Raw genomic sequence first — 26,909 nt, 5'->3', positions numbered from 1 at the left:
TAGATTATTATCATTAATAATTAATTAATATCAATTTAGGAGGTAAACGGTATGGAGAAAAGGGAGTTCATAAAATGCATCCTAGCAGAAATATGGAAAGAAAGAAAGAAAGAAGGAGAGAGAGAGAGAGAGAGAGAGAGAGAGGGGGAGAGAGAGAGAGAGAGAGAGAGAGAGAGAGAGAGAGAGAGAGAGAGAGAGAGAGAGAGAGAGAGAGAGAGAGAGAGAGAGAGAGAGAAGGAAGATGGGTGGATTGAACATGTAATCACAACTAGGAAGCATTTCAGTCTGTATGGTTCTGCAAATTCCATAGGAGTAATAACAGTACACAGAAAAATAACTCACTAAGTAATAACTTGAAGGGGATAATAATACACTGGATAATTATACATCTAATTACAACCTACTGAATAATCACTTATAAAGTAATAACTATATACTGAGTAATAACTATACACCACCATAACTTACTTAATAATAATAATTGTACACGAACTGAGAAATGACACACTATACATTATGTAATAACTTATTAAGTAATAAATGTACAGTGAGTAATGACTTTCATTTGTTTGAGACACCTGATTGTCCCACAGACAATATCATGTCCCAACAGGAAAAATTTTTAGAGAATGACTTGTCAAAAATAGCAGCCAAATCTCTCTCAAATAATAACCAACCATCTTAGTTCCTGATACACACACAAAAGCTGGAGTGGTTGTCATGACTGGAATGCCCACTGATCATAGTTTCTATTCAGTGGGAAATGAGAACTGCTGTTATTGTTGTTTAGCCTACACAATTGGGAACAACAACAACAACAACAAAAGAAATGTATGAGGAGAGGAGGAAATGAACAGGAGTTATTATGCTAGGACAGAACTGAACTCTTCAGTGACACAATACACAGTATCATTGCATTATATACCAACACTATGTCAATACTAGTGTACTAAGTAAAGTAATAACTCTGCTTCTAGTGTTTCCCCAACATGGATTCCAGGAAACCCTTGGGTTCTGCAAGTTAAGGTGTCCCAGAATCCCTTGCACCAATGAGTTGAGTCGTTACCAAGACAGGCGTGGCTGTGTGGTAAGAGGTTTGCTTCCCAAAGTCTTCATTTCAGGTTCAGTCCCACTGCATGGCACTTTGGGCAAGTGTCTTCTACTAAAGTCTCAGGCCGATCAAAGCCCTGTGAGAGGATTTGGTAGACAGAAACTGAAAGAAGCCTGTCATTTATGTGTGTGTCTTTGTGTCTGTTTGTCCCCCACTGGTGCTGGCATGTTTATGCCCCCATAACTTAGCAGTTTGGCCAAAGAGACCAATAGAATAAGTACTCAGCTTAAAAAAAATACTGGGGTCAATTTATTCAACTAAAAAATTCTCCAAGGCAGTGCCCCAGCATGGCTGAGTCTAATGAGTGAAACAAGTAAAAGATACAGTCATTGTGAAAGAAGTTGCTCTATGACACACACAACAGTGATTAGCATATCTGCATTCCAATCTGCCACAACAAACTAATAATAAATATGCAAGTTATCATTTCAGATCTTGCTGTTCATGATATGAATAATGATTTATTATTGGCTGGCAAATATCAGCACTGATCATCAAACTGTTTGGCTGCTTGTTTAGGCTCAAAAGCCCAGATGCTTCTGACTGATGAGACACATCATGCAAAGATACAGGTATCCCAGAATTTTCTTGCACCAATGAATCAAGTTGTGTTATGAGTACATTGGCATAGTAAAAAATGAGGTGTTCTCCTGTGACATACAAAACAATGATTAGCATATTTGCATTCAAAACTGCCTGAACATGTTAAGAATAAATATGCAAATAATTGTTTCAGATCTTACTGTTCTCAGTGCAAATATCGATTTCTAATATTCTAATAAAAATTCATAAAACAAACAAACAAACAAAAAAAAAATTCATTTTCAAAGTGATACATAGGCACAGGAGTGGCTGTGTGGTAAGTAGCTTGCTAACCAACCACATGGTTCCGGGTTCAGTCCCACTGCGTGGCATCTTGGGCAAGTGTCTTCTGCTATAGCCCCGGGCCGACCAATGCCTTGTGAGTGGATTTGGTAGACGGAAACTGAAAGAAGCCTGTCGTATATATGTATATATATATATATGTGTGTGTGTGTGTGGGGGGGGGGGGTTGTGTCTCTGTGTTTGTCCCCCTAGCATTGCTTGACAACCAATGCTGGTGTGTTTACGTCCCCGTCACATAGCGGTTCGGCAAAAGAGACCGATAGAATAAGTACTGGGCTTACAAAGAATAAGTCCCGGGGTCGATTTGCTCGACTAAAGGCGGTGCTCCAGCATGGCCGCAGTCAAATGACTGAAACAAGTAAAAGAGTAAAAGAGAGTATGCTTCTTTTTTTTTATACATATAAAATATCTAGCTAAAATAATTTAAATTTTATTTAGCAGTTTATTAAATTTAGGGCAGTGTTGGAGTTTCTTAGTAAAATAAAGGTTTGGGTTCCGTGATAATGTTTTGCAACAAAATAAGTGTGGGAATGACTGACTGCTTCTATGCTAAGTAACACATTAAAGTATAATAAAAAAAAAAAAAGGGTGCTGCTGTAATGTCACCGCACTGAATACAAGAACCCTAACTTATGTAATACTTCTGCTGCTGCCACCGCCGCCACCACTTCTGCTACTGGTGTAAACAACAGCAAGCAGTGACAGAAGATGCACGTATGTGTGTGTGTGTGTATATATATATGTCTGTGTGTGTATATATATATATATGTGTGTGTGTGTGTGTATATATATATATATGTGTGTATATATATGTGTGTGGGTGCTGACAGAAGTAGTGCAAGTATATGTAAGCAGTGTAGCATTCATATAGGGAGGGGTAAAAGCTGTAAGAGCAGCAGCAAAAGAAAACTGCCAACGGAGGAGGTGGGTGAAGACAATAACAGTAACAGCTGCTGCTGGAACAAATAAACAGGAAGGTCAACTACAGTAACAGTTGACAGTAGTGGCTGGAGAGGTACTTCTATAGTGGTGGTAGGAGGGATGAAATATGTAGTAGTAGTAGTTGAATGAGTAAAAGTGGAGGAGTGGTTGCAGTGGTGGAAGGGGTAAGAAGTGTAGTGATGGTGGTAGGAGGGACAAATGTCGTGGTGGTAGGAGTAATGAGAGAATGGAAGGAGGTGGAGTGAGAGTGAAGTAGTGGTAGGAAGGGAGGAGAGAGTAGTGATGGTAGGAGGAGCAAAAAGTGTGGGAGGGGTGGTTGGAGTGGTAACAGTTGCAGAGTAGCTACAGCAAGTTATAACGAGGGTGTGAGGGGAGGGAGCGTTAATTTGAATAAGTAATAAAGCAGAATGAGCGAGTCTGCTTCAACTTGTGTATGCATTTAATGTCTTATTATGTGTCATAGGAAAACAACTGAGGTGAGGTGTCCCCCCCTCCCCTCCACACTATCTCAATGAAGATGAAGTTATCTCCAATCTCCAATAGTTATAAATGTCTTTTTACAGCACAGAGATGAAGCAAAGTGCATTCTGGGATACATAAAATACACAGGCTACATCGGCGATTACACTTGAAAGAAGGCAGCAACACAACACATGGAGGCTTCACCACAAACTACAAGTCATTCATACATCTTTGAAATGCTTTCAGGATTAAAAACCACCAGTGGAATGAAATATACTTGTAGGGTGCAATGCATTGCTTGGGATCTCTTCACTGCCCAATGTGCAGCCGATGCCTTAGATTCCTTGCAAAAGCCTTTTATCAATCACTCCACCCCCACCACGTCAATCAAGACGTATCTTTTATCATTTATCTTCTACTTGTTTCAGTCACTGGACTGCGGCCATGCTGGAGCAGCACCTTGTAGGGTTTTAGTCAAATGAATCGACCCTGATATTTATTCTGCTGGTCTCTTTTGCCGGACTGCTAAATGACAGGGATGTAAACAAACCAACAACAGTTATCAAGTCGTGGTGGGGAACAAACAGAAACACATTCATAGATACACACATATAGTGAAGGTGCATGGCACAGTGGGTAGAGCTTCAGGCTCACAATCATGAGTTAGTGAGTTCAATTTTCCAGACTGGGCTGTGTTGTGTTCTTGAGCAAGACACTTTATTTCACGTTGATCCAGTTCACTCAGCTGTAGAAATGAACTGCAACGTCACTGATACCAAGCTGTATCAGCCTTTGCCTTTCCCTTTGGATAACATCGGTGGCATGGAGAGGGGAGACTGTTATGCATGAGTGACTGCTGATCTTCCATAAACAACCTTGCCTGGACTTGTGCCTCAGAGGGGAACTTTCTAGGTGCAATCTCATGATCATTCATGACCGAAGGGTGTCTTTACCCTATATACATATGCATGTGTGTGTGTGTGTGCATATATATATATATATGTACACACAAACACCAAACACACACAAATGGGCTTCTTCGTCAATGAGTGAAGCCTTCAACCATGTCTGGCATGGGAACTTCATTTATCTTTTACTGACTCCATTAATCTCTGACTTATAAGCTTCCTGTTATACCACCCCATTACAGCCAGCACTGATAAAGTTATAATTGTTTTAATGTCCAATTTTGCTATCTTGCATGGATTGGATAGAATTTGTTGAGGCAGATATTCTAAGGCCTAATGCCCTTCCTGTTGTCAACCTTCACCTGTTTCCAAGTAAGATAATATTTCCCCATGACCTAGACATGTTTTTCATAGAAGACTGAAAATGAAGGATCTGTTTGCATGACAGGGCAAGAAGAAGACAACACACACACAAATAATATAACATGAGGATGGAAGACACTACCCATGCCTGTTGCTGAAAAATATTCAACTATATAGTAATTATAAAGGGTAAGGGTAAAGACCACCTTCGGTCATGAATGACCATGGGACATACCTAGAAAGTTCCCCTCTGAGACATAAGACCAGCAGTTGGCCATGCATACCAGCCTCTTCATGCCACTGATATTATCTAAGGGAATAGCAAAGGCTGGTACAGCTATGCATCAGTGAGTTGCAACTCATTTCTACAGCTGAATGAACTAGAGCAATGTGAAATAAAGTGTCTTGCTCAAGAACACAACACACAGCCCAATCTGGGAATCAAACTCATTACCTGATGATTGTGAGCCCAAAGCTCTAAGCACTGAGTCATGTGCCTTCAGATCGTAATTATGAAGAATAATATTTTATAATGGTTTATGAATATAAACTCAGCAACTTAAAGCTGGTGTGCAGTGCAGAAACAAATGTGATCTACTATACCCCATGACCAGACATGTTTTCAGAGTACTGGAAACAAAGGACACTGCTTGCATGATGGTGACACGCATTTACAACTATCATGTGATGTCAAGCCAGGAAACAGTAACACACATGCACATCTATGTACACACACATATAAACAACAGGCTTCCTTTAGCTTCTGTCTATCAAATCCACTGACAAGGCTTTGGTCGACCTGGGGGCTATAGCAGAAGACACTCGCCCAAGGTGCCATGTAGTGGGAGTGAACCCAGAACCATGCGGTTGGAAAGCACGCTTCTTACTACACAACCTTGCCTGCACCAATCAACTCTGGTGTACTTGGATATGTTGTTCTTTTGTATGATTAAGATCTGCTTATTATATTTATTCATTTACACATGTTTTACCCAGATTTTCAAATCCAAATATAAAGAGTGCACATTACACATGGGAACAAAATGTTACTCATTTTTCCACCCAGTCAAGCACATTGTCATATTTGGGTTGGCATGTTTAGAAATCAGTTAATAAATAACTACTGTCCAAGCAAACTGATGTGTAATAAAGAGTTAATATCATTATAGTAGTTAATGCTGCATTTTTCCATGATTGTGATATATAAACTATTCAGCAAAACTGACAGGCACATGTCTCATAGAATTATTGCTATCAACCTTCTTCAATAAAGAAAGCCAGAATATAATACTTCCATTATCAAAAACGCTATTTGAAGCATTTAATGTGAATTATTTAAATTAATGAATAGTGAATAAGGATAATACATAGATACTGTCAGTAGCAGAATGTAAATATTAACTGAACAAAAGGAAAATAAATACTCGTGCTCCTGCAATAGTTTCTAAAATAAACCATCACTATTAAGATTTCTATTGAAATAATAAAAATATTTTAACAGAAGCATAACGAAAATATCTAATATTCTGCAGGTATTGTCTCTTATATTCTTCTGACTCTTTGCTTTTTGCAAGTTGACTTTATATGAGATATACTTTTTACAGCCTAAACTGGTAATGCTCAAATCACACTTCCAATTTTGCTTATTGTTTAGAGGACACGTGAACATTTTTAATATGTTTTATAATAAACCTGACTAAACACATTTTCTTCCTAAACATCACAATCCTCAGCCTCCCCTACTCATCATCACCATCATTTGACAATCACTTGTGCATGCTTATATAGGTCAGCCAGAATCTGTTGAGGCAAATTTTCTGTGGCTGGATGTGTCGTTCCTGTTGCCGTTCCTCATCTGTTTCCAAATTAAGTAATATTTCCCCATGGCCATACATGTTTTGCACAGATTAGAAACAAAGACACACACAAGCATGCAGTATGATAATAACCTGGTGTAGAACTCAATATAGGAGTGCTTCTGAATGGAGTCTTAGTCAGGTACGGAGTAGTAATAAGAAAAGAGATGACAAAGGAATAAATGATTATTGCGTGTGTGTGTGTGACAAGCTTCTTTCTGCTTCTGTCCATCAAATCCGGGTCAGCCTGGGGCTATATTAGAAGACACTTGCAGTGGGATTGAACTTGAGACCACATGGTTGGGAAACAAGTTTCGTAACCCACACAGTTACGTCTGCAATCTCCATCTACTAAATTTTATCACAGGGCATTTATCAGCCCAGGGCAACAGCGGGGGACAATTACACAAGATTACTCAGTGAGTGGGACTGAAACTGAGACCACATGCTTTCAAAATGAACTTCTTAACCATGCAATGTTTGCAATTAAAATGCTTATTATTAAAGAAATAGACTAGTAAGGAACTTACCCGGTTGTCTTGGATAAGGCAACCAATTAACAAGGCAACATAGGCTGCAACAAAGCTGTTTTCCATATGTTTTCCGGCTTCGTGTAAGGCTGCAAAATTAAAAAAAAGAAAAGAAAATCACAATTGAACATTAAAATACAAAACATTTTCTTCACACACAATTATGAGGTGGTATCCAAAAGTTCACAGAGTAGTTTCGTAGCACGCCAACAGATGGCAGCACACAATTGTGTGCACAGTAAGAGCTAGCAATGGCCCTCATGACGCAGTGTGGTAACATTGCTGTGTTTCCTTTGCAAGTTGGAAAATTTGTGTTTTTGTAATCATGTGTGTGCTGTAGTCTGTGATTTTGCATAAATAGGAAGTTGGAACAAAGAGCCAATGTGAAATTTTGTGTCAAACTTGGGAAGTCTGCTATAGAGACATTGAGCATGCTTTTGCAAGCTTACAGTGATGAGGCAATGGGTTGTATGCAATGCTTTGAATGGCGTGGGAGTGCTTCAAAAGTGGAAAAAACATCTCTGAAAGATAATGAGCGATCTGGAAGATCTACCATGATCATCACACCTGGAAATGTGGTATTGTACATCAAGAATTTGTTCCCCAGGGCCAGATTAAAGTCTGGTACTGATTCTCTTGGTCTTTTGTCAAACTGCTAAGTTACAAAAATGAAAACAAATCATTACTAGTTGTCAAGCTAAGCAGGACACACACTTACATGTGTATGGGTGCATTTATCTATGAATGCGTGTGTGTGTGTGTATGTATGTATATATACAATATATATATATATATATATATATATATATATATATATATATATATATATATATATATATATATAGATATATACAGGGTACATAAGGTATTTGAGGACATACATTTTTTGGGTCATTGCTGCATATTTTGCTAATTCTGTATATCTCTCTCTCTCTCTCTCTCTCTCTCTCTCTATATATATATATATATATATATATATATATATATAGATATATACAGGGTGCGTAAGGTATTTGAGGACATACATTTTTTGGGTCATTGCTGCATATTTTGCTAATTTTGTATAATCATTGTTTCAGAAAATAATAATGGCAGACCCTTGGCTTACTCAAGAAATGAAAAGGCATGCTGTTATTGTGGTTATAAAGGCTGAGCATAGCAGTTTAGAAATATCTTGATTTTTAAAAGTTGCCAGATCTTTCGTCAACAAAGTTTGTAAGGAGCTAGAGACTGAAGATGGAAACATATCACCAGTATCAAAGCATAAAAAGCATTCTAAACACTGTGAAATCATCACAACACTTGAATTTATCCAGCAAGTTCAACAGACCATTGATTACAACCCCAGAAAGTCCATGAGGTCAATTACAAAAGGTCTCCATGTGTCAGAAGGAACAGTCAGAAATGTTGTCCATGAAGACAACAGATATAAGTCTTATATGATGAGGAAAGGTCAGTTTGTCAGAAAAAGCAAAAGAAAATCATTACATCAGATCTAGCATTTTCTATCTATAACTATTACACATGCTTCTCCTCCTTGTATCACACCCACTGCTACCAGGACCTCTCCCCAAAGACATTATACAAAATACATTCCCCCATCTGCCCCTGCCTCACATCATCTCAACTCTACCTTTCAAACTTGTCTATAACCAACACCCCAACAAAACCTGCCCAAATATTTTGATCTTTATCTTCCCCTCTTCCTTGAGCTAACTAGAGTAGTAAACAAAAGCATGGAGAAAGAAGGGTAAAGAAGAGAAGAGAGTAACAATTAGAGAGAGGGGAGGGCAAGTGACAGACAGATATGGCTGATAATAAACATAAAGCTGACATTTCAATTAAAAAAAACCCCCCTCATATTTTGCTTTGATTCCCACCTCTCCCCTCAACACCACTTTTTAAAACATACAGTAGTTTTAAATGAACAACCAAACCACACGTCAGTTTTACTGAACAGCTAAAGCATTCAACAGTTTCATTGAATGAATTGCTGATCCACACAACTAGCTTTACTGAACAGCTAAAGCACACTGTCAATATAAAAATATAGAGTTACCTTTTGTGAATTTCTCTTCAGCATCTGTAGCATCAATATGTGATTCATCTTCTCCATTATGTTTCTGCTCATTTTGCTTCTCAGCTTCCTTTCGTTTCGTACCCACAATCCATTGCAAACATGAGTCTGACTCATGCCAGTTGCCACTCTTGTTGGGAGAAGAGCCCTCAGTATTGGAGCCTTCTTCTTCTTCTTGTGCTTCCATTTCACGAGCAGCAAGTTCTTTTCGACAAAATAACTGGAAAAACAAATTATTATTATTATTATTATTATTATTACTATTATTATCATCATTATCATTTTTATTAAGGTGGCGAGCTGGCAGAACCGTTAACATGCTGGGTAAAAATGCTTAGTGGCATTTAGTTCGTCTTTATGTTCTGAGTTCAAATTCTGCCAAGGTTGACTTTGCCTTTCATCCTTTCTGGGTCGATGAAATAAGTACCAGTTGAGTAGTGGGGTTGATGTATTCGACTCATCCCTTCTCTCAAAACTGCTGGCCTTGTGCCAAAATTTGAAATCATTATTGTTATTATGGTTTTTGTTAAGGTGTTGAGCTGTTAGAATTGTTAACATGCCAGGCAAAATGCTTAATGGCATTTCATCCCTCTACACTCTGAGTTCAAATTCTGCCAGTATGTCGACTTTGCTTTTCGTCCTTTCAGGGTCAATATATTAAGAACCAGTGAAACACTTGGGTCAATATATTCAACTAGTCCTCTCTCCCCAAATTTCAGGCCCTGTGCCTTTAGTAGAAAGGATTATTATTATTATTATTATTATTATACTAAATAATTTTACATGATGTGACTGACAGACAGCAGGCCTGACTGAAAATAATTCTGTCAAATTTTGGTGTAATTTTGAGGTGCAAAAAGATATTGATTACATCACCTCAGTGCTCAAAAGGGAATTATTTCATTGACCCCAAAAGGCTGATAGACAAAGTCGACCTCAGAACTCATTAGAACTCGGAATGTAAAAAGTCATAAGAAATGCTGCTAGTGTAGTAATGATTCTGCCAGCTCTCTGCCTTGGCCTAATGTACACACACACACACACACTCTCTCTCTCTCACACACACATATCCAGAGTTTTGTGTCATTCCTTTCCAAAACAACAGAGATCTTCATTTTAAATAACAAGCAAATATAGGCAGAAATATTTTCTTAGTGTATTCAAAAACACTATTTTCCCTACAAATGCAATACACTGTAACTTATTGGTGGAATTTCAATGAAATTCCTTGATCTTTTTCAAAGTTCTTTCAAGTTCTGTAAGTATTTTACATATACAAAGCATCTTCATTCCTAACTCAAACTTGATGTCAAAAGCTCTCTTGTTGATAAATGTTATTCAGAGATATTTAACAGAGAAAGATAATAATCTGCCAAGTTTCCTATGTGTTTTTCTCAATTTTTGCAAGGGGACTCGGATTTCTGTACAGAATCTTGTGACAAACATCTTTACATCATCATCATTGTTTAATGTCCATTTTCCATGTGGCATGGGTTGGACGGTTTGACTGAGGTCTGGAAAGCCAGCAGCTGCACCAGGCTCCAATCTGATCTGGCAATGCCCTAACTAACGCCAACCACTCCGAGAGTGTAGTGGGTACTTTTTACGTGCCACTGGTACAGGAACCAGTCAGGAGGGCCTGGTATCGATCACGTTCAAATAGTGCTTTTTATGTGCCACCAGCACGGGAGCCAGTCAGGGAACACTGGCAGTGACCATGTTCAGATGATGCATTTTACGTGCCACCAGAACAGGAGCCAGTCAAGGGGCACTGGCCACAGCTATGATTTTGGTTTTACTTGACTCAACAGGTCTTCTCAAGCATATTATATCGCCTGACACATCATAGATATATCCATCTATCTATCTATCTATATATGCACACACACACAAATATTCTATTCTTTTACTTGTTTCAATCAATTGACTGTGGCCATGCTGGAGCACCACCTTAAAGGGTTTTAACTGAAGAAATCGACCCCAGGACTTATTCTTTCTAAGACTAGTACTTCTGTTGGTCTCTTTTGCTGAACCTCTAAGTTACAGGAAGTAAACACCAGGATCGGTTGTCAAGCACACACACACACACACAAAAGCAAGCTTCTTACTACACAGCCATGCCTGTGCCTATATATGTATGTGTGTGTATACATACACACACACACGCATATATATACACATACACATTTAATTATATATCTACATATCTCTCTCTCTCTCTCTCTATATATATATATATATATATATATATATATATATATAAACACACATTAATATACACATGTAAATATATACATACGTCTCTTTCTCTCTCCCTCTCTCTCCCCACACATATTTCTTTAATATCTTTCTAGTACCACAAACTTTTCTTCAACAATATATCTTTTTGCTCCTACTTTTTCTTTTCTTTCTGCTTCTTTCTCAACAAAGCTTTGAGCATTTTTTTTTCTTTATATTCTTTCACACTGCTTTCTAATAATATATAAAGCCTGCCAACATAAAACTTATTGTATCAATTACAATAAATCATACAGTGAAAGATACACTTCTTAGTAACTTTTTGTCTTTCTTGTTCTCTTTCGTTCACCATATATACATACATACACACACACACACACATATTATATTTGTTATTTTTTCTTTATATGCTTTTGTGTCCACTTCCCTTTTTTTTGTTTTTCACTCTCTTTCATTTCTCTAATGTATCTTTTGTCCTATTTCAGTCATTGGACTGCGACCATTCTGGGGCACCACTTTGAATGCTATAGCTGAACAGATTGACCCCAGTACTTACATTATAAAGTCTGGCACTCGATCTCTCAGCCTCCTTTTACCAAATTGCTAAGAGGATGTAAACAAACCAACACAGGTTGACAAACAGTGGAGCAGGGCAACCACACAAATACAAAGACATACACACCAGACAGTTTTTATCTACCAAATCCACTCACAATGCTCAGGTTGGTCCAGTGATATAGTTAAAGACACTTGTCCAAGGTGCTACACAGTGGGACTGAACTCAAGACCATATGGTTGGGAAAAAAGCTTCTTATCCACACAACCACACTGTGCCCTTTTTTTTTTTTTGTTAATGTCCTTTTACTTACAAAAACTTTGTCAATTGCCAAATTTACATTTGAAATTATAGAATTCATAAAACCATATTTTCACCAAATATTTATACTTATATTAATAATTCTAAATAAAGACCTCAGTTATTTTCCCCCAAAATACAATGAAACCGAATAAACAATGGTGACAATTACAGTTTTATCTGGTGTTATAATTATTGCAAGCCTATTTTATGCATAGAGTACCATTTCTTTATGTTCGTTTATATGGATTCATACAACACATCATCACAATCAGGGTTTGTTCTTAGCTGAAGAAGCACATCTTACTCAAAACACACAGATGCAAGCATGGCTGCATGGTTGAGAAGTTAATTTTGTATGCATGTGTTTTCAGGTTCAGTCTCACTGTACAGCACCGTGGACTTTATAGTGGGAAAGAACTGAATAGTCTTCTAAAGCCCTGTTCCGACCAAAGTCTTGAAGTGAATTTGGTAGATGGAAACTGAAAGAAGTTCATTGTATGTGTGTATGCATGTTGCCTGAAACCTGACCCTGGTTCTATGATACAAGCTTCCTAAAGTGATTCAAATTAAAACTTTCATCAAATTTCATGTGAATTTATGTTCCAAACAACAGATTAATAATGACAAACGTTTATGAATTTGTTTTGCAAGATTCTTGATGTGAAATCATGACTTGAAACAGATATATTTCGGGATGGTCATTTTTTTTTTTCTTGCCAATTAGACACACGCACTATATATTCATTCTTTACTCCTTAAATCTTTAAAAATGTTCTAGCCCGAAGGCTGCGGCCATGCTGGGGCACCACCGCTGAATGAGCTACACTAATATGTGAATCCACCTCTGATACGTGGCACTTGATCAACAAGGGAGTTCGATGCTGCTGCCCGCATCTGTGTCTCCTGTCGTGAAGTAGGTTCATCTGGGACTCCCGACAAGAAGAGATCCAGTTTAGTTTTAAAGAAACCCACATCCACACCATGTAAGTCTCTCAGGCATTTAGGGAGGATGTTAAATAGTTGTGGTCCTCTGAAACCCAAGCTGTTGCAGTATCTGGACCTGTATTTTGATGGTGATGTTGGAATCTTTGGCACCATGCAGTGGCGCCCTGTTCTGCAGTTGGGGTAACTTTGAATGCCAAAGTTTGGGACAAGACCCTCCAGGATTTTCCAGATGTATATCACCGCATATCTCTCCCACCTCTGCTCTAGGGAGAAGAGGTTTAATACTTTCAGTCTTTCCCAGTAGCTGATATTTTGCATTGAGACGATCTTCTTTGTGTAGCTTCTTTGAATTTATTATTCTTATTTTATCTATGTTCATTGTCTGGAAATCTTTTGTTGATGAAGAGGTCACAGGTGTATGATGAAAGCTTTCCAGACAATGGACATAAGATAAAATAAGAACAAGAATAAATGAGTGAAGAATGAATATATTGTGTTTATTTGGCAAGAAAAAAAAAACACCGTCCCAAAATATAACAAAGATTTTTTTTACTAAATTCTTCATCAGTTTCAAAATTAATTGAAACAAAGGCAATGTATTTCAACAGAAATAATGTAACAAAAAGAACCTACATACTAACACTTAAAGCACAGCACTGCTTGATAGAAAGTTACTCTTACTTGTTTCAGTTATTTGACTGTGGCCATGCTGGAGCACTGCCTTTAGTCGAGCAAATCGACCCCAGGACTTATACTTTGTAAGCCTAGTACTTATTCTATCAGTCCCCTAGCCACTGTTATGAACATAAATTGTGACTAAGATTTGGTGGAAGATTTTAATTCAAAACTTAGGAAAACAAGACATTTGTACTCAGAGCTAGAGCCGGTTTCAGCCGGGTTGGTAACGAAAGGGTTAAAGTGATCTAAATTAAAACCTTTCATCAAAATTTCACGTTAATTTATGTTTCAAACACCAGCTTAATAATGTCGAAAATGGTTTACTAAGTCTTTCAATATTTTCAAAATTAAGTGAAACAAAAGCAGGCTAGAGGGTATATCAGCCAAAACATTGTGTTAACAACAAACAAGATGAGGACAAAAGCAGTGTATTTCGAAAGAAATATGGTAGTGAAAGAGTTAAACCTTCAGCTTTCAGATTACTTTTTAAGGATGTCTCTACAGATTTTCTATAGAAGTTAGAGATAACCTTAAAAAGTGACTTAATAGCACTGCTAACACAGTAAGACACAGTATTGACTTATAAAGTGTTTAATATACTTTGTAGTGTATTATGGTTGCATAACGAAATACAGTGTCCTTACAAATAATTAATCAGATGACTTGTCAAATGTAATGCATATTTATTCACAATGTTTTGAATTAATCATGTATTATCTCATAATTTTGAAATTTTGATGGTATTACTCTCTCGTTTTACTCTTTTACTTGTTTCAGTCATTTGACTGCAGCCATGCTGGAGCACTACCTTTAGTTGAGCAAATTGACCCCAGGACTTATTCTTTGCAAGCCTAGTACTTATTCTATCGGTTTCTTTTGCTGAACTGCTAAGTTACGGGGACATAAACACACCAGCATCAGTTGTCAAGTGATGTTGTGGGGACAAACACAGACACACACATATATACGACGGGCTTCTTTCAGTTTCCGTCTACCAAGTCCACTCACAAGGCTTTGGTTGGCCTGAGGCTATGGTAGAAGACACTTGCCCAAGGTAACACACAGTGGGACTGAACCCGGAACCATGTGGCTGGTAAGCAAGCTACTTACTACACAGCCACTCGACATTGTTGGGTTGGTGTGAGAGGCCAGATATGGCTGGTTTGAACATAAAATAGTAGAATATTTGGGTACGATATGGCCAAAGGCTTCATTAAAATTTCATGTTAATTTATATTCCAAATATCAGTTCATAATGATAAAGTCTTCTTTATGAAATTCTCAATTTTCAAAATCAATTGAAACATAGATGGGCAAAGAGGTTCAGTAAGAAAATATAAAAAGGAGCAAAAGTAGATACATCAGAGTGGCTCAACAGAGTTGAGCAGGAAGTATGGTAGTAGTAATACGAGGGTTAGTAGGTTGTTATATATTTGAAACTTAGTCTCAGGTCGATTTTGATTTAATAGACCCATTATCAAAAGCATTATTCATTCCAGCCATAAATTATTTTGTCTTTTTAGGGGTATGTAGAAAGGATTACATTATTCAATATCTCCTTTACAAAGGTGGGATTTAAAGGAAATTTTCTAGCAGATCATTGACCCTGTAGAGGCAGGCTCCTTCCCTTGCTGGTTTGTGAAGATTAGTTAATCAAGCAGATGGCCCATTATAGGATGTAGACAACAATGCTTATGCAACAGCTGCTAAGAATATGACTGTAACAGTCTCACAATTATTATAATGTATTTCTAAAAATTATTATAGCTAATCCTTTCACAGAGTGTATAATTGTACTTGCTGTAGTTATTTTTTGCTGTTTAGCCCCAAGTCAATCCTGATTGAGCAAAACATTGGATCAAAAACAAGTCCAGCTGTGACCAGTATTATCTTTATATATATAAAACTGAGAATGTGTGTCTGTCTGTCTGTGTGTTTCCCTAAAACTTGAGAACTACACAACCAAAAGTTCAACTCCTTGCCTAGAGCGAGCCCATAGCAATATCATATCTTCTCCACTATTTCAGTATTACGTGTTAAAAGTGAAACAAAAATATTTCTCTATTTTATGTCAGATGCTTTCACTTTAACAATAATAACATGGCCACAGCTCATGAGCTGAAACTAGAATCAATCAATCAATATGTAGTAAGTAATAATTAAAATCAAACTAAAGTATAATATAATCGTAACATAACAAAAGTAAAAATAGCAATTGGTATAAAATTGCATCAATGATTTGAACTTGAATAAGTGGTTTCACATGAATGGGAATAAATTAAAAATAAAATTAGCGTGCAGAAATGGAATAGTCCAGATGGATAATAAAAAATTAAATTAAAGAAAGACTATTGTCTATAAAGTATACAATGTAGAGAAAAAAGAAGAGCTAACAATTCCAGTCTGTTATATATTTTGAGTATTGTTATCACTAGCGATATCAAGATATAACTTTGTATTTTGCATTTTATGTGTAGATGTATATATATAGATGTACATGTAATATGTACACATATGTACATGCACTAGCACTATGACCCGGCAACGACGGGTCTTTAATGCTAGTCATTTTATATATCAGAGACAACATTGTCTACTATATCCTTCCCGTTTTTTAAACGGTGGTGTAGATTTTAATGGAAATTGTACTACCATTTCTAGCAAGTCTGTGATCACACAGAAACTACTTTGTTTGTTAATGGATTCTCTTTGTATTCAGTAAATGAGAAATAATTCTTTCCTGGAGAAAGCCAGTTAGTCTATTATTGGTAAATATTGCCCTTCACAATGAAGTGAAGAACAATGTAGCAACTGTTCAGTAAATTAACTTGCTAGAAATAGAAGCCAAATATACCCCTTAAATCACAGCCTGCTATCTTAGAAATGAAAATTACCTCAGAAAATGAAGCTCCAGTTTTACAAAATGACAGAATGGTCACAGCTGGAATGCCTTTGATCACAGCTCTGCTCTATCATGAAAGACTTGGAGGTTAAACAACAACAACAGCAACAACTATGTGAATATAGGCAGGTAGAATAAAATGTCCTACTCGGAGACACAATAAAATACTTGCAGGTGATCTAGCCTGTCTACTACGTTATTTCACCATTAATGCAATAAAAGAATGGGAAAATAAGCAAAACAAAGTAAACCATAATTTAATAATGATGGCCTAAATATAAACTACCATGACAACCTAACTCAGTAGTTTGTCTTGCGTGAATTTGTCAGTCACAGATGTCTTGTCAGAACTACCTTATAATATATGTTTCACACAACCTATTTGTATGCTGTGTTCTGACAAACAAATATATGAGTTTATGACTCTCGTATGTTCTATAACCCTCAAACTGTTGCTTCAATACCAATTCTCTTCTTCTACCTAAACCAACAAAATGAATGCTCTGGTATATTATCCCACTTGCCAGTCACCCTCAGCTAATTACGAATTTTCTCTAGAACTCCATTCCTACTAAAGGCTCATGCTTGTCCAATCCACTCAATCGAAAACCAGCTTGCATAGTTTCAGGCTGAACTCAAACTCAAATAAACACTTAAACACCACTCAAATATATACGATAACCGCCCCCCCCCCCCAAAAAAAAACGAACAAACAAACAGCTAAGGTCATCCTTCCATCCCACCACCCTAAAAAAATTATTTTCAGAGAATAATACGATAAACTGGTGATAGATCAAGGTAGCTGTTATTGTTCAGACTAATTAAGTAAACTTAAAATTCAAAAGCATTTCAGCTTTGATCATCCTCTTCTTTTTTTTTTTTTGTGTAACCTTTTAGTATCCAGATTATTCTTTCAAATGTAATGCTTTGTTTTGAATTAACCATGCCATTATCTTGTAACTTTGAGTTCTTGATGATGTAACTGCTTATTTTTAAGTTTTTGAATGACACTGTAACATAGGTGTAAGACATTTTATCTGACCAGTTTGAACATAAGACAGGTAGAATACAAAAGCCAGAGATGGTTGGTTTAACTCTTGAGCATTCAGATTTCTTTGTCAAATGTATTAATTATTTATTCAATGCATTATCTTGTAGCTTCAAGATATCAATGGCATGTTTGTATATTTTTAGAATGACATTGTAGGGTAGGTGTGAGAAGTTGGATCTGGTCAGTTTTAACATAAACCAGGTAGACTTTTAGGACTGAATATGGCCAGATTAAATGCTTAACGAGTTAAGATGTTAGAGTGCTTTTTGTGAGAACTGACTATTTCTAGCTGATGACCACAAAGAGGCTTCCACCATGTTGGCTAAACCAATGTAGCTTATATAAGATAGATAATACAATAATATATTATAGATATTAATTAGAAATACAGTAACACAAAAGGCAAACTTGTAGTCAACAGAATAGTAATCTATGCATGGTAGCATGAGTATGCTGAAACTATAAAATGTACTTTAATTAATAATCCTTTCTACTATAGGCCACAAGGCCTGAAATTTTGGGGGAGGGGCTTAGTTGATTACATCGATCCCAGTGCTCAGCTGGTACTTATTTCACTGACTCTGAAAGAATGTAAGGCAAAGTCAATCTAGAAAAAATTTGAACTCAGAATGTAAAGCCAGAAGAAATATTGCTAAGTATTATGTCTGGCATGTAAATGATTTTGCATGCTCACTGCCTAACAGCATACTTTAATAGTAATAATAATAATAATAATCATAAGATAAATTTTGAAGCTAGACAACAAAATTTACTGCTAATATTTAGATTATCTAAGCAGAGGCTAGTAAGGTTGAAAGGTCAGTTAATGACATTAAAATGGATTAAAAAGAAAACAAAACTAGAACAAAACAAGCTAATAATGAAGGTTGTGAAGGACACAAATTCTTGTGAGCCAGTACTTCAGTGGTTGTTTATATATTTCAAGCATCAAGCATAACAACAATAACGGTGCATCTGCAGGATCTCACAACTTGCTAGAAATAGTAGCCAAACCATCCTGAAATCATGTTCTAAAATCTTAAAAGGACAGATAGGTATGGCTGTGTGGTAAGAAGTTTGCTTCCCAACCACATTGTTCTGGGATCAGTTCCATTGTGTGGCACCGTGGATAAGTGTTTTCTACTATAGCTCTAGGCCAACTAAAGTCTTGTGAGTGGATTTGGTAGAGGGAAACTGAAAGAAGCCTGTTGTGTGTATATATATATATATATTTTATATACACACATACACAGGGTGCAATGGGTAAATTGTTGCCATTTTATATTTTTTATTTCATGCATGTACATTGTTTGTTTTTGATTTTGTCAATTACACAGTATAATAGGGTCAGTTGGACACCATCTGTAAGAAAAACAGTACTATGATGCAATTACTCTGCCAGAAATTTGGAAATGACACGCTGTACTGTTTGGCATGTGCACCAAGAAGCTCCAATACAAACATTTCAGAGCGCTTGGGTGTAAATCTGAGGACAGTGCAGAGGATTCAGAAAGAGTTGGTTGAGTCTAATGGTAATTATGAAGGTATGGCAACTTGGAGAACTCACTCTGATTGTTCTGATAAGAAAAGAACTCCTAAATTTCTTGGTGAGATCCAGGCCTAGATTGACAATGATCCCTCCAAGTCAACATGGTCAGCTCTGATTAATGTAGGTCTTAGATCTGCTGGATCAGGGCTGACCCACAGCTAAACAATGACTATCTTAATCAACAGAGATCAGCAGCATGCTCAGATGTGTAATAGATACAAAAACACAGACATACACACACATACACTCACTCACACACAGAGTCGTCGTCGTCATCATCATCACCATCATTTTAATGTCCACTTTTCCATGCTTGCATGGGTTGGATGGTGCATCCTAAAGTTCTTGCAGAATATTGAAAATGAATGTGACACACTTTCCATGATGCAATGTCAAGACAAGGAGACAAACATACACATACACATGACTGGCTCCCTTCAGTTTTCATCAACCAAATCCACTCCTGAGTTGGCCTAGGGATATAGTAAAAAACACTTGTCCAAGGCACCATGCAGTGGGACTAAACTCAGAATCATATGGTTGGGAAGCAAACTTCCTCTTATCAAACGATAATGCCTGCGTCTACACATGCACACATAAACGCATATATATGGTATAGAGTCGTTACCAAAAGTTTGGAACATAAGCCTGAAAATTAGAATTTTTATATTAAATGCCCTAAGTTATAGATAATTTGCAATATATTATTACTAATTGCAGTAATATGGTGGTATCTATAAAAATTATTAGGTAAGTAAATCTCTATATTGTATATATTCAAATCGAATTGTACTTAGGCATAACAATTTTAATTTAAAAAAAAAAAATGTTCCAAAATTTTGGCCATGAGTGTATATATATCATGCAAAAAATAAAAATTACATTTATAAACAAATTAATGAATAAATTCCATTAGTGTAAAACTAGTGATTACTTAGTATTTAAGTAAAGTATAAGCTGTTTGAACGTTTCAATAAAATATAGCAAACATTGTTGAAAGTAACAATAATCAATATTCTTGGTGCTATACACATGCATTGCTATATTCTCAATATTTTTTAATAACACCAATAGAAAGCTGTTAAATAATACAAATCTTAAGACTCCTGCAATGATGCTTACATTTTAAATAATCTTTAAACACTCAGCATTTAAACTAGCTGTATCAATATTCTAGCTGCTTTCTTTTAAACTTAACCATATCCAGCCTCTTACACCTATCCTACAATGTCATTCTAGAAATAAACAGTTATATTATCGTTCTTGATCACTCTCCCTCTGACTGGTTAACCGTCTATCTCCTCTACAGCAAGACACCTGTTCCTGTCCCTTTGCCACAGTCTAACCTTTCATCACCTGGCACAAGGCCACCTCCTCCAATGCTCCACCTATCAAAGAAGCCTGGTCTTGTGAGGTACTTGATGACCTCCCACCAGTGCTGGTGCCATGTAAAAGAGCATCCACTCCATACTGTAAAGTGGTTGGCATTTAGAAGGGCATCCAGCTGTAAAAACCATGCCAAAACAGAAAGAGAAGCTTGGCGCAGATTTCTGCTTAGCCAGCTCCTGTCAAACTATCCAATCCAAGCCAGCATAGAAAATGGACATGAAATGATACTGATGATGATGATAATGATGATGCTTGTTTATTGTTGTACAACTCCAAGTCAACTATTGATTGATTAGATCTTGTAATCAAAGGTGCTCCTGCTTGTCATTTCAGAAATTATATGACTACATTATCTAATGTGTCCTTTCTATTTTTTTAAGACAGTAGGCTGTACTTTGATGGTGAGTTGGTTGCTATTTCTAGCAGGTCAAGCAAACAAGTAAAAGTTCCCTTGTTGGGGTTTTATTGATATGTTGACCCTTCAGCATTTAAACTAGTCATATCTGGTCCAAAATATTCTACCAGTTTTATGTTCAAACTGATCAGATCTGGCCTCTCACACCTATCCTACAATGCCATTCTAAAAATAAACAAACACATCTCAAAGCTACAAGACAAGGCATGATTAATTAAAAAAAAAAATGAATGAATAAGTATTACATTTGACAGAGTAATCAAAAGTAAAATGTTAAGGCAGAGTTTGAAACACAATCATCATATTCCAGGACAAACTGGCAGGTGATATTTAATCCACATTATAAAGTAAAAGCAAATGAAAAAAAATAATTAGTAAAAATTAAAAATACCAATCACATTTTCTGTGTTTCTAGTCTAGCTATCTAATGTTTCTTCTCCATGGTGGCATGGGTTGGATGGTTTGACTGGAGCTAGCAAGCCAGGAGTCTGTACCAAGCCCCAATGCTTTTTTTTAGTATGGTTTCTATGGGTGGATGCCTTTCCTAATGCTTCATGAGTGAGTGAGTGAGTGAGTGAGTGAGTGAGGAGTGAGTGAGGAGTGAGTGAGGAGTGAGTGAGTGAGTGAGTGAGTGAGAGTGAGAGTGTGTGTGTGCGTGCGTGCATGTGTGAGTGTGTATTTTGGAGATAAACATATTTATTCTGCCTAGGTTACAGAGACGTTTCCATGTCATTTTCAGCATCAGAAATGAAGTAAACCAGTGATTGGCTCATTGCAAAATTGTAAATCCATGTAACAAACAACACTTTAACTTGCAAAAGCATGATAAAATGCATGCACTTTTATGTCCCCAGCCCCACACATACAAAATCTCAAAGCTTAACTTACATCAACCAAAGCTTCAACAGCACCAAGTTTCTCTGATGGAATCGAACACTCTGGAGGTCGAAGTGTTTCCATGGTAATTAGAAGACGCCGATTGACCACGCAATGTTCCACAAGATTGATCAACAAACCAAGACTCTGAAACAGTGAAGATAGATGCAATGAGTTGCATGTGGTAACATGACTGTTGATATTACAGATCTCTGTATACATTTATAATACACAGGCACACAAACACACGCACTGCTAATGGAATTTTAAAAGCACCATCCAAGCGTAATTTTCAAGGGTAACTTATTCAAACCCCAAAGAATCATCATTATTATTATTATCAAGGCAGCCAGCAGGCAGAATGGTTTGAAAGTTGCACAAAATGCTTGGCAGCATTTCTTCCAGCTTTACACTTTGAGTCCAAATGCCACTGAAGTGGACTTTGCTTTTCATCCTTTAGAGTTGATAAAGTACTAGCTGAGTACTGGGGTTGATGTAATTGACTTCTCCCTCCCCTCAAAAACTGCTGGCCTTGTGCCAAAATTTGAAACCATTATTAGTATCATTATTCCAATGAGTTGAGTCATCAATCTCAATTGAATTCCTAGTTGAAGCCATTTCCTTTATATTGATTTCAAATTTTGGCACAAGATCAGCACTTTCAAAGGAGGAGTTAAGTTGATTAGATAAACCCCAGCGCTCAACTGGTACCTATTTTATCAACCTTGAAAGGAAGAAAGGCAAAGTTGACATCGGTGGAATTTTGAACTCAGAACATAAGAATGAACAAAATGTCCTTAAACATTTTGCCTGGTGTGCTAATGATTTTGCCAGCTCACTGCTTTCAATTATTTCATTTTTATTGCAAACACTTTTAATGAGAGCAAAAACATTTACACCTTGATTATCACAACCCAACTCCCATTACTATTGCAGTTTGTTTTCTAAGCACTGTCCATTTTGACATAGTAAACTATGAGTCGACAGATACGAAGGAAGATACAGCAGCATAAATTATGATGTTTTATAGATATTTTTTAGTAATTCAGTCAATAGGAAGTAAAACTTATCCCTACTCTAGAAGGTCAAATAAAAGTTTGCTCCAATAATTTGGAAGAGTCACCTCTTCTGCCGCCGCCGCTGCCACCACCACCACTACCACCACCATCATCATGGTTTTTAATGCCGCTCTCACATGTTCACATGGGCCAGGCTGAATTTTTCCACAGTTGAATGTCCTTTTGGCAACCCACATCTGTATCAAATCACAGTAATATTTCCCCATTACCAGGTTTGTGTTTTTTAATATTTGGTAATGAAGGTTATCACTGCTTGCACAACAGTAACAAACACACACATGTGTGAAGGGTTTCTTTCAGTTTCCATGTACCAAATCTAAGGACTGGTTGGCCAGGAGCTATATATAAAATACTTGCCCAAGATGCCATGCAGTGGAACTGGACCTGGAACCATGTGGTTGGGAAGTAAACTTCTTATCACACAGTCACACATGTGCCTCATCCTCCTCATCATCATTTAATGTATGTTATCCATGTTTGTATGGGTTGGGTGGTTTGACCAGGGCTGGTAAGTTAAGGGGCTGTATCAGACTCCAGTTGGATTTAGATGTAAATCATCAAATTATAGCATGCTCCTGTCTTTTGCACAAGCTAAAATAATAGGCCCTTTAGAACATTCTGGTTACACCCGATCTCTGCTTGGACCTACACACTGCACATGCCTCTCACATCACATTTCACACATTTCCTGTCACTCAGTCCCACCTCTTCAAATACTATATACAATTCTTTCCCTACCATGTGTTCCCAAAACACTGTAAACTTCACCTTGTAAGATGCATTCCACTAAATCCCTCCCTCACCACCACCATCTGATTTAAGAAAAGAACTGTTCAGACAAAGGAGGCAATAATTCTAACACCCCACTCCACCCCCATCTCCAGTTTTCCAAAAGTCTTATGTCACCAAACAAATCTTGTAAATTAACAATAATCATTTCTACTATGGGCACAAGGCCAGCAAATTAACAACAACAACAACAACAATAATAATAATAATAAAAAAAAAAGATAAAAATTGCCAAACTTACCAAAACTAATAAGTCAAACTGTTTGCACATCAAGGTGTACTGAGGTACTTGAAGAATACAGTCAAAAACTGTTTGAATAAGACCTCTCTGGGAACCAATTTTAGTGCAGCCATAATCTAAATTGGGAAGAAAGAACAGTTTTAAAGTAACAACAATAATATTAGCTTCAAATTTTGGCACACAACCAGAATAATAACAGTAATATTGAGAGTGGGAAAGAAAGAAAGAGTATAAAAGATAAATAGGAAGAGAGGGGGGAGGGAGGTAGAAAGGTAAAAGTGTAAAAAGTTAGAAACTGATGAAGATGTAATAGCAGCAACAAAATTAGAAACAATCTGATATTGAACAATGAATGGCTGTTGTATTGAGGCTGATATCCCTGTCTTCATAACTAACTGCAGCACGACACCATTTAACTAACGTAAGCAATTCCCCCAACAAGAGATGCCAGGAATCTAGCCTCATTCAACAGTAGAGGAACATTATTAAGAATTACCTCCAGACATGATCGAGTTAGTGGAAGCACCTCAATTCTTCTTTTAGTTTATAGTTGACTCAGGTGAAGTGTGTGTATGTGCATGCGTGCATACATAGTGGGGCTGATGCTCACTCTTTAACCCTTTATCATTTAAACTGGCCATATCCAGCCTTTCACATTTACCTTACAATGTTATCCTAAAAATAAACAATCACATCATTGAATCCTTTCACATCCGTTTTCCATGCTGGCATGGGTTAGACAGTTTGACTGGAGTTGGTAAGCCGGAAAGCTGCACCAGGCTCCAGTCTGTTTTGGCCATGGCTTCTACAGCTGAATGCCCTTCCTAATGCCAACCACTTCACAGAGTGTACTGGGTGTCTTTTATGTATCACAGGCACAGTTGCTCTTTTACATGCCACTGGCATGGATGCCCTTGAACATGTCACCAGCATGGGTGCCTCTCACATGTCGCTGGCATGAGTGCCCCTGAATGTGTCATCAGCAAGGTGCCTCTCATGTGTCATTGGCATGGGTATCCCTGAATGTGTCACCAGCATGAATGCCTCTCACATGTCATTGGCGTGGATATTTTTTATGTGCCATTGGCACTAGCCACAACCATGATTTCACTTAGCTTGCCGTGTCTGTCACCATCATGAGTAATTCAAAACAGTGTGAATCATCATCATCATCATCGTTTAATGTTCATCTATGCATGGATTGCTAGGATGGTTGACAGGAGCTGGCCAGGTAGAAAAACTACCTTAGACTACTGTGTCTATTTTGGCAGGGTTTTTATGGCTGGAATCCCTTCCTAACACCAACCACTGGCAAAGTAATCTGAATGTGAAATAGTTAAGTCATAAGTGTAGAACAGAAGACTAGTATTCTGTTCCATTGTCCACTACTGTCACAACATGGCAAAGTCAATGATCTGGTTATGCAGGTAGAAATGTCAGATTTTGCAAGAAACAATGGTTGAGTAAAGAACAAAGCCAAAAGCCAAGTGTTTGGTGAGAATATCTAAACATTCAACTTACCATTTTCGTGTGTTAAGTTGAGCAGAACACGTAAAATGGCCAGCATGCAACTGAAGATAATCCAGCCATTGGACTCCTTATCCAATGAACTTTCACTCGGTCGATCAGGATCATCCCGCAAAGGAAAGTTAGAAATCGTACTCTGACAATGCCGCAAAGTTCTGGATAGAAAAAAAGAAAAAGAAAGAAGACATCTAGAATGGAACAACAATTGCAATAATTTCTGTCAAGATTTTAATAAACAATAGTTCTTTATCAAATATTTAGTCCTCAACAATTCAACAATGTGTTGTTGATTTGTTATCATCTAGCTTTCATTTAAGGTAGTGAGCTGCCAGAATTGTTAAGCAGGCAGGGCAAATGGTTAGCAGCATTTTGTCTGTCTTTATGTTCTGAGTTCAAATTCTGCTGAAGTTGACTTTGTCTTTCATCCTTTTGGGGTTGATAAAATAAATACTAGTTGAGTGCTAGGCTTAATGTAATTGACTTAACCCCTCCCCCAAAACTGCTGGCCTTGTGCCAAAATTTGAGACCATTATTTAGCCTTGTCAAGCTGGTGGATTGGCAGAAACAGTAGAGTGTTCGACAAATTGCTTTATTTTATTTCTCCCGGCTCTTTATGGTCTGAGTTCAAAACTCACCATGGTCAATTTTGCCTTTCATACTTTCAGGGTCAAACAAATACAGGGGACAATATTGTTAACTACCTCTCCTCTCAAGTTTCTACGCTTTGTACCTAAGGCAGAAAACATTATCTAGATCTAAATCAGCTCTAGTCAAGCAGACTAATAGTCAAACGATATCGTTTCTTCTTCATTTCTCAGAAAGTATAATTTTTTTTTTTAGGATGGTAGGATGTGGTTTGAATGACATTTTGCTATTTCATCAGACTGAGTGATGCCGCCGCCACCGCCACCACCACATTAGCTTGTGATTATGAGCAGACATGTATACATATATTTAGTTGTAGAGAAACATGCCCAATGTATTCTACTCATGAAAGAACAAACAAAAGAAACAATCAATATCATGGCAATAAAACGAGATCTTCTTCTTTGCCACTGCTGCCACCACCACCACCACCACCACTCACTTATGATTGGTGATTGAGAGATAAGAGGGTATCAGAAAGTATGATGAGGGAAACAAAATCATAGTAGAGAGATTTAGTGATAGAGAGATGAGTAGCTGTGATAGAGCAACAGGAAGCTTAACAGTCTTTACTGGGCATTATGCTTAAAAG

General features: G+C 37.2%; 1 protein-coding gene across 1 annotated transcript in view; it reads right to left on the bottom strand.

The window, feature by feature from the left end:
* The window catches only part of LOC115209096 (wings apart-like protein homolog), a 201,977-nt gene that overhangs the window by 4,443 nt on the left and 170,625 nt on the right, over nucleotides 1–26,909 (bottom strand). Inside the window, exons 11-15 of the mRNA XM_036501343.1 lie at nucleotides 25,667–25,827; nucleotides 24,146–24,261; nucleotides 22,049–22,183; nucleotides 9,117–9,354; nucleotides 7,058–7,146 (exon numbers count right to left, since the gene is read on the bottom strand). Coding sequence (XP_036357236.1) covers nucleotides 7,058–7,146; nucleotides 9,117–9,354; nucleotides 22,049–22,183; nucleotides 24,146–24,261; nucleotides 25,667–25,827 — 739 coding nt within the window. The remainder of the gene's footprint in view (nucleotides 1–7,057; nucleotides 7,147–9,116; nucleotides 9,355–22,048; nucleotides 22,184–24,145; nucleotides 24,262–25,666; nucleotides 25,828–26,909) is intronic.

This window comes from Octopus sinensis, linkage group LG3 (assembly GCF_006345805.1).
Source record: "Octopus sinensis linkage group LG3, ASM634580v1, whole genome shotgun sequence".
NCBI classification, from domain to species: Eukaryota; Metazoa; Mollusca; class Cephalopoda; order Octopoda; family Octopodidae; genus Octopus; species Octopus sinensis.
Note: the sequence above shows the minus strand (reverse complement) of the source record. Positions and strands in the feature narration are given on the sequence as shown.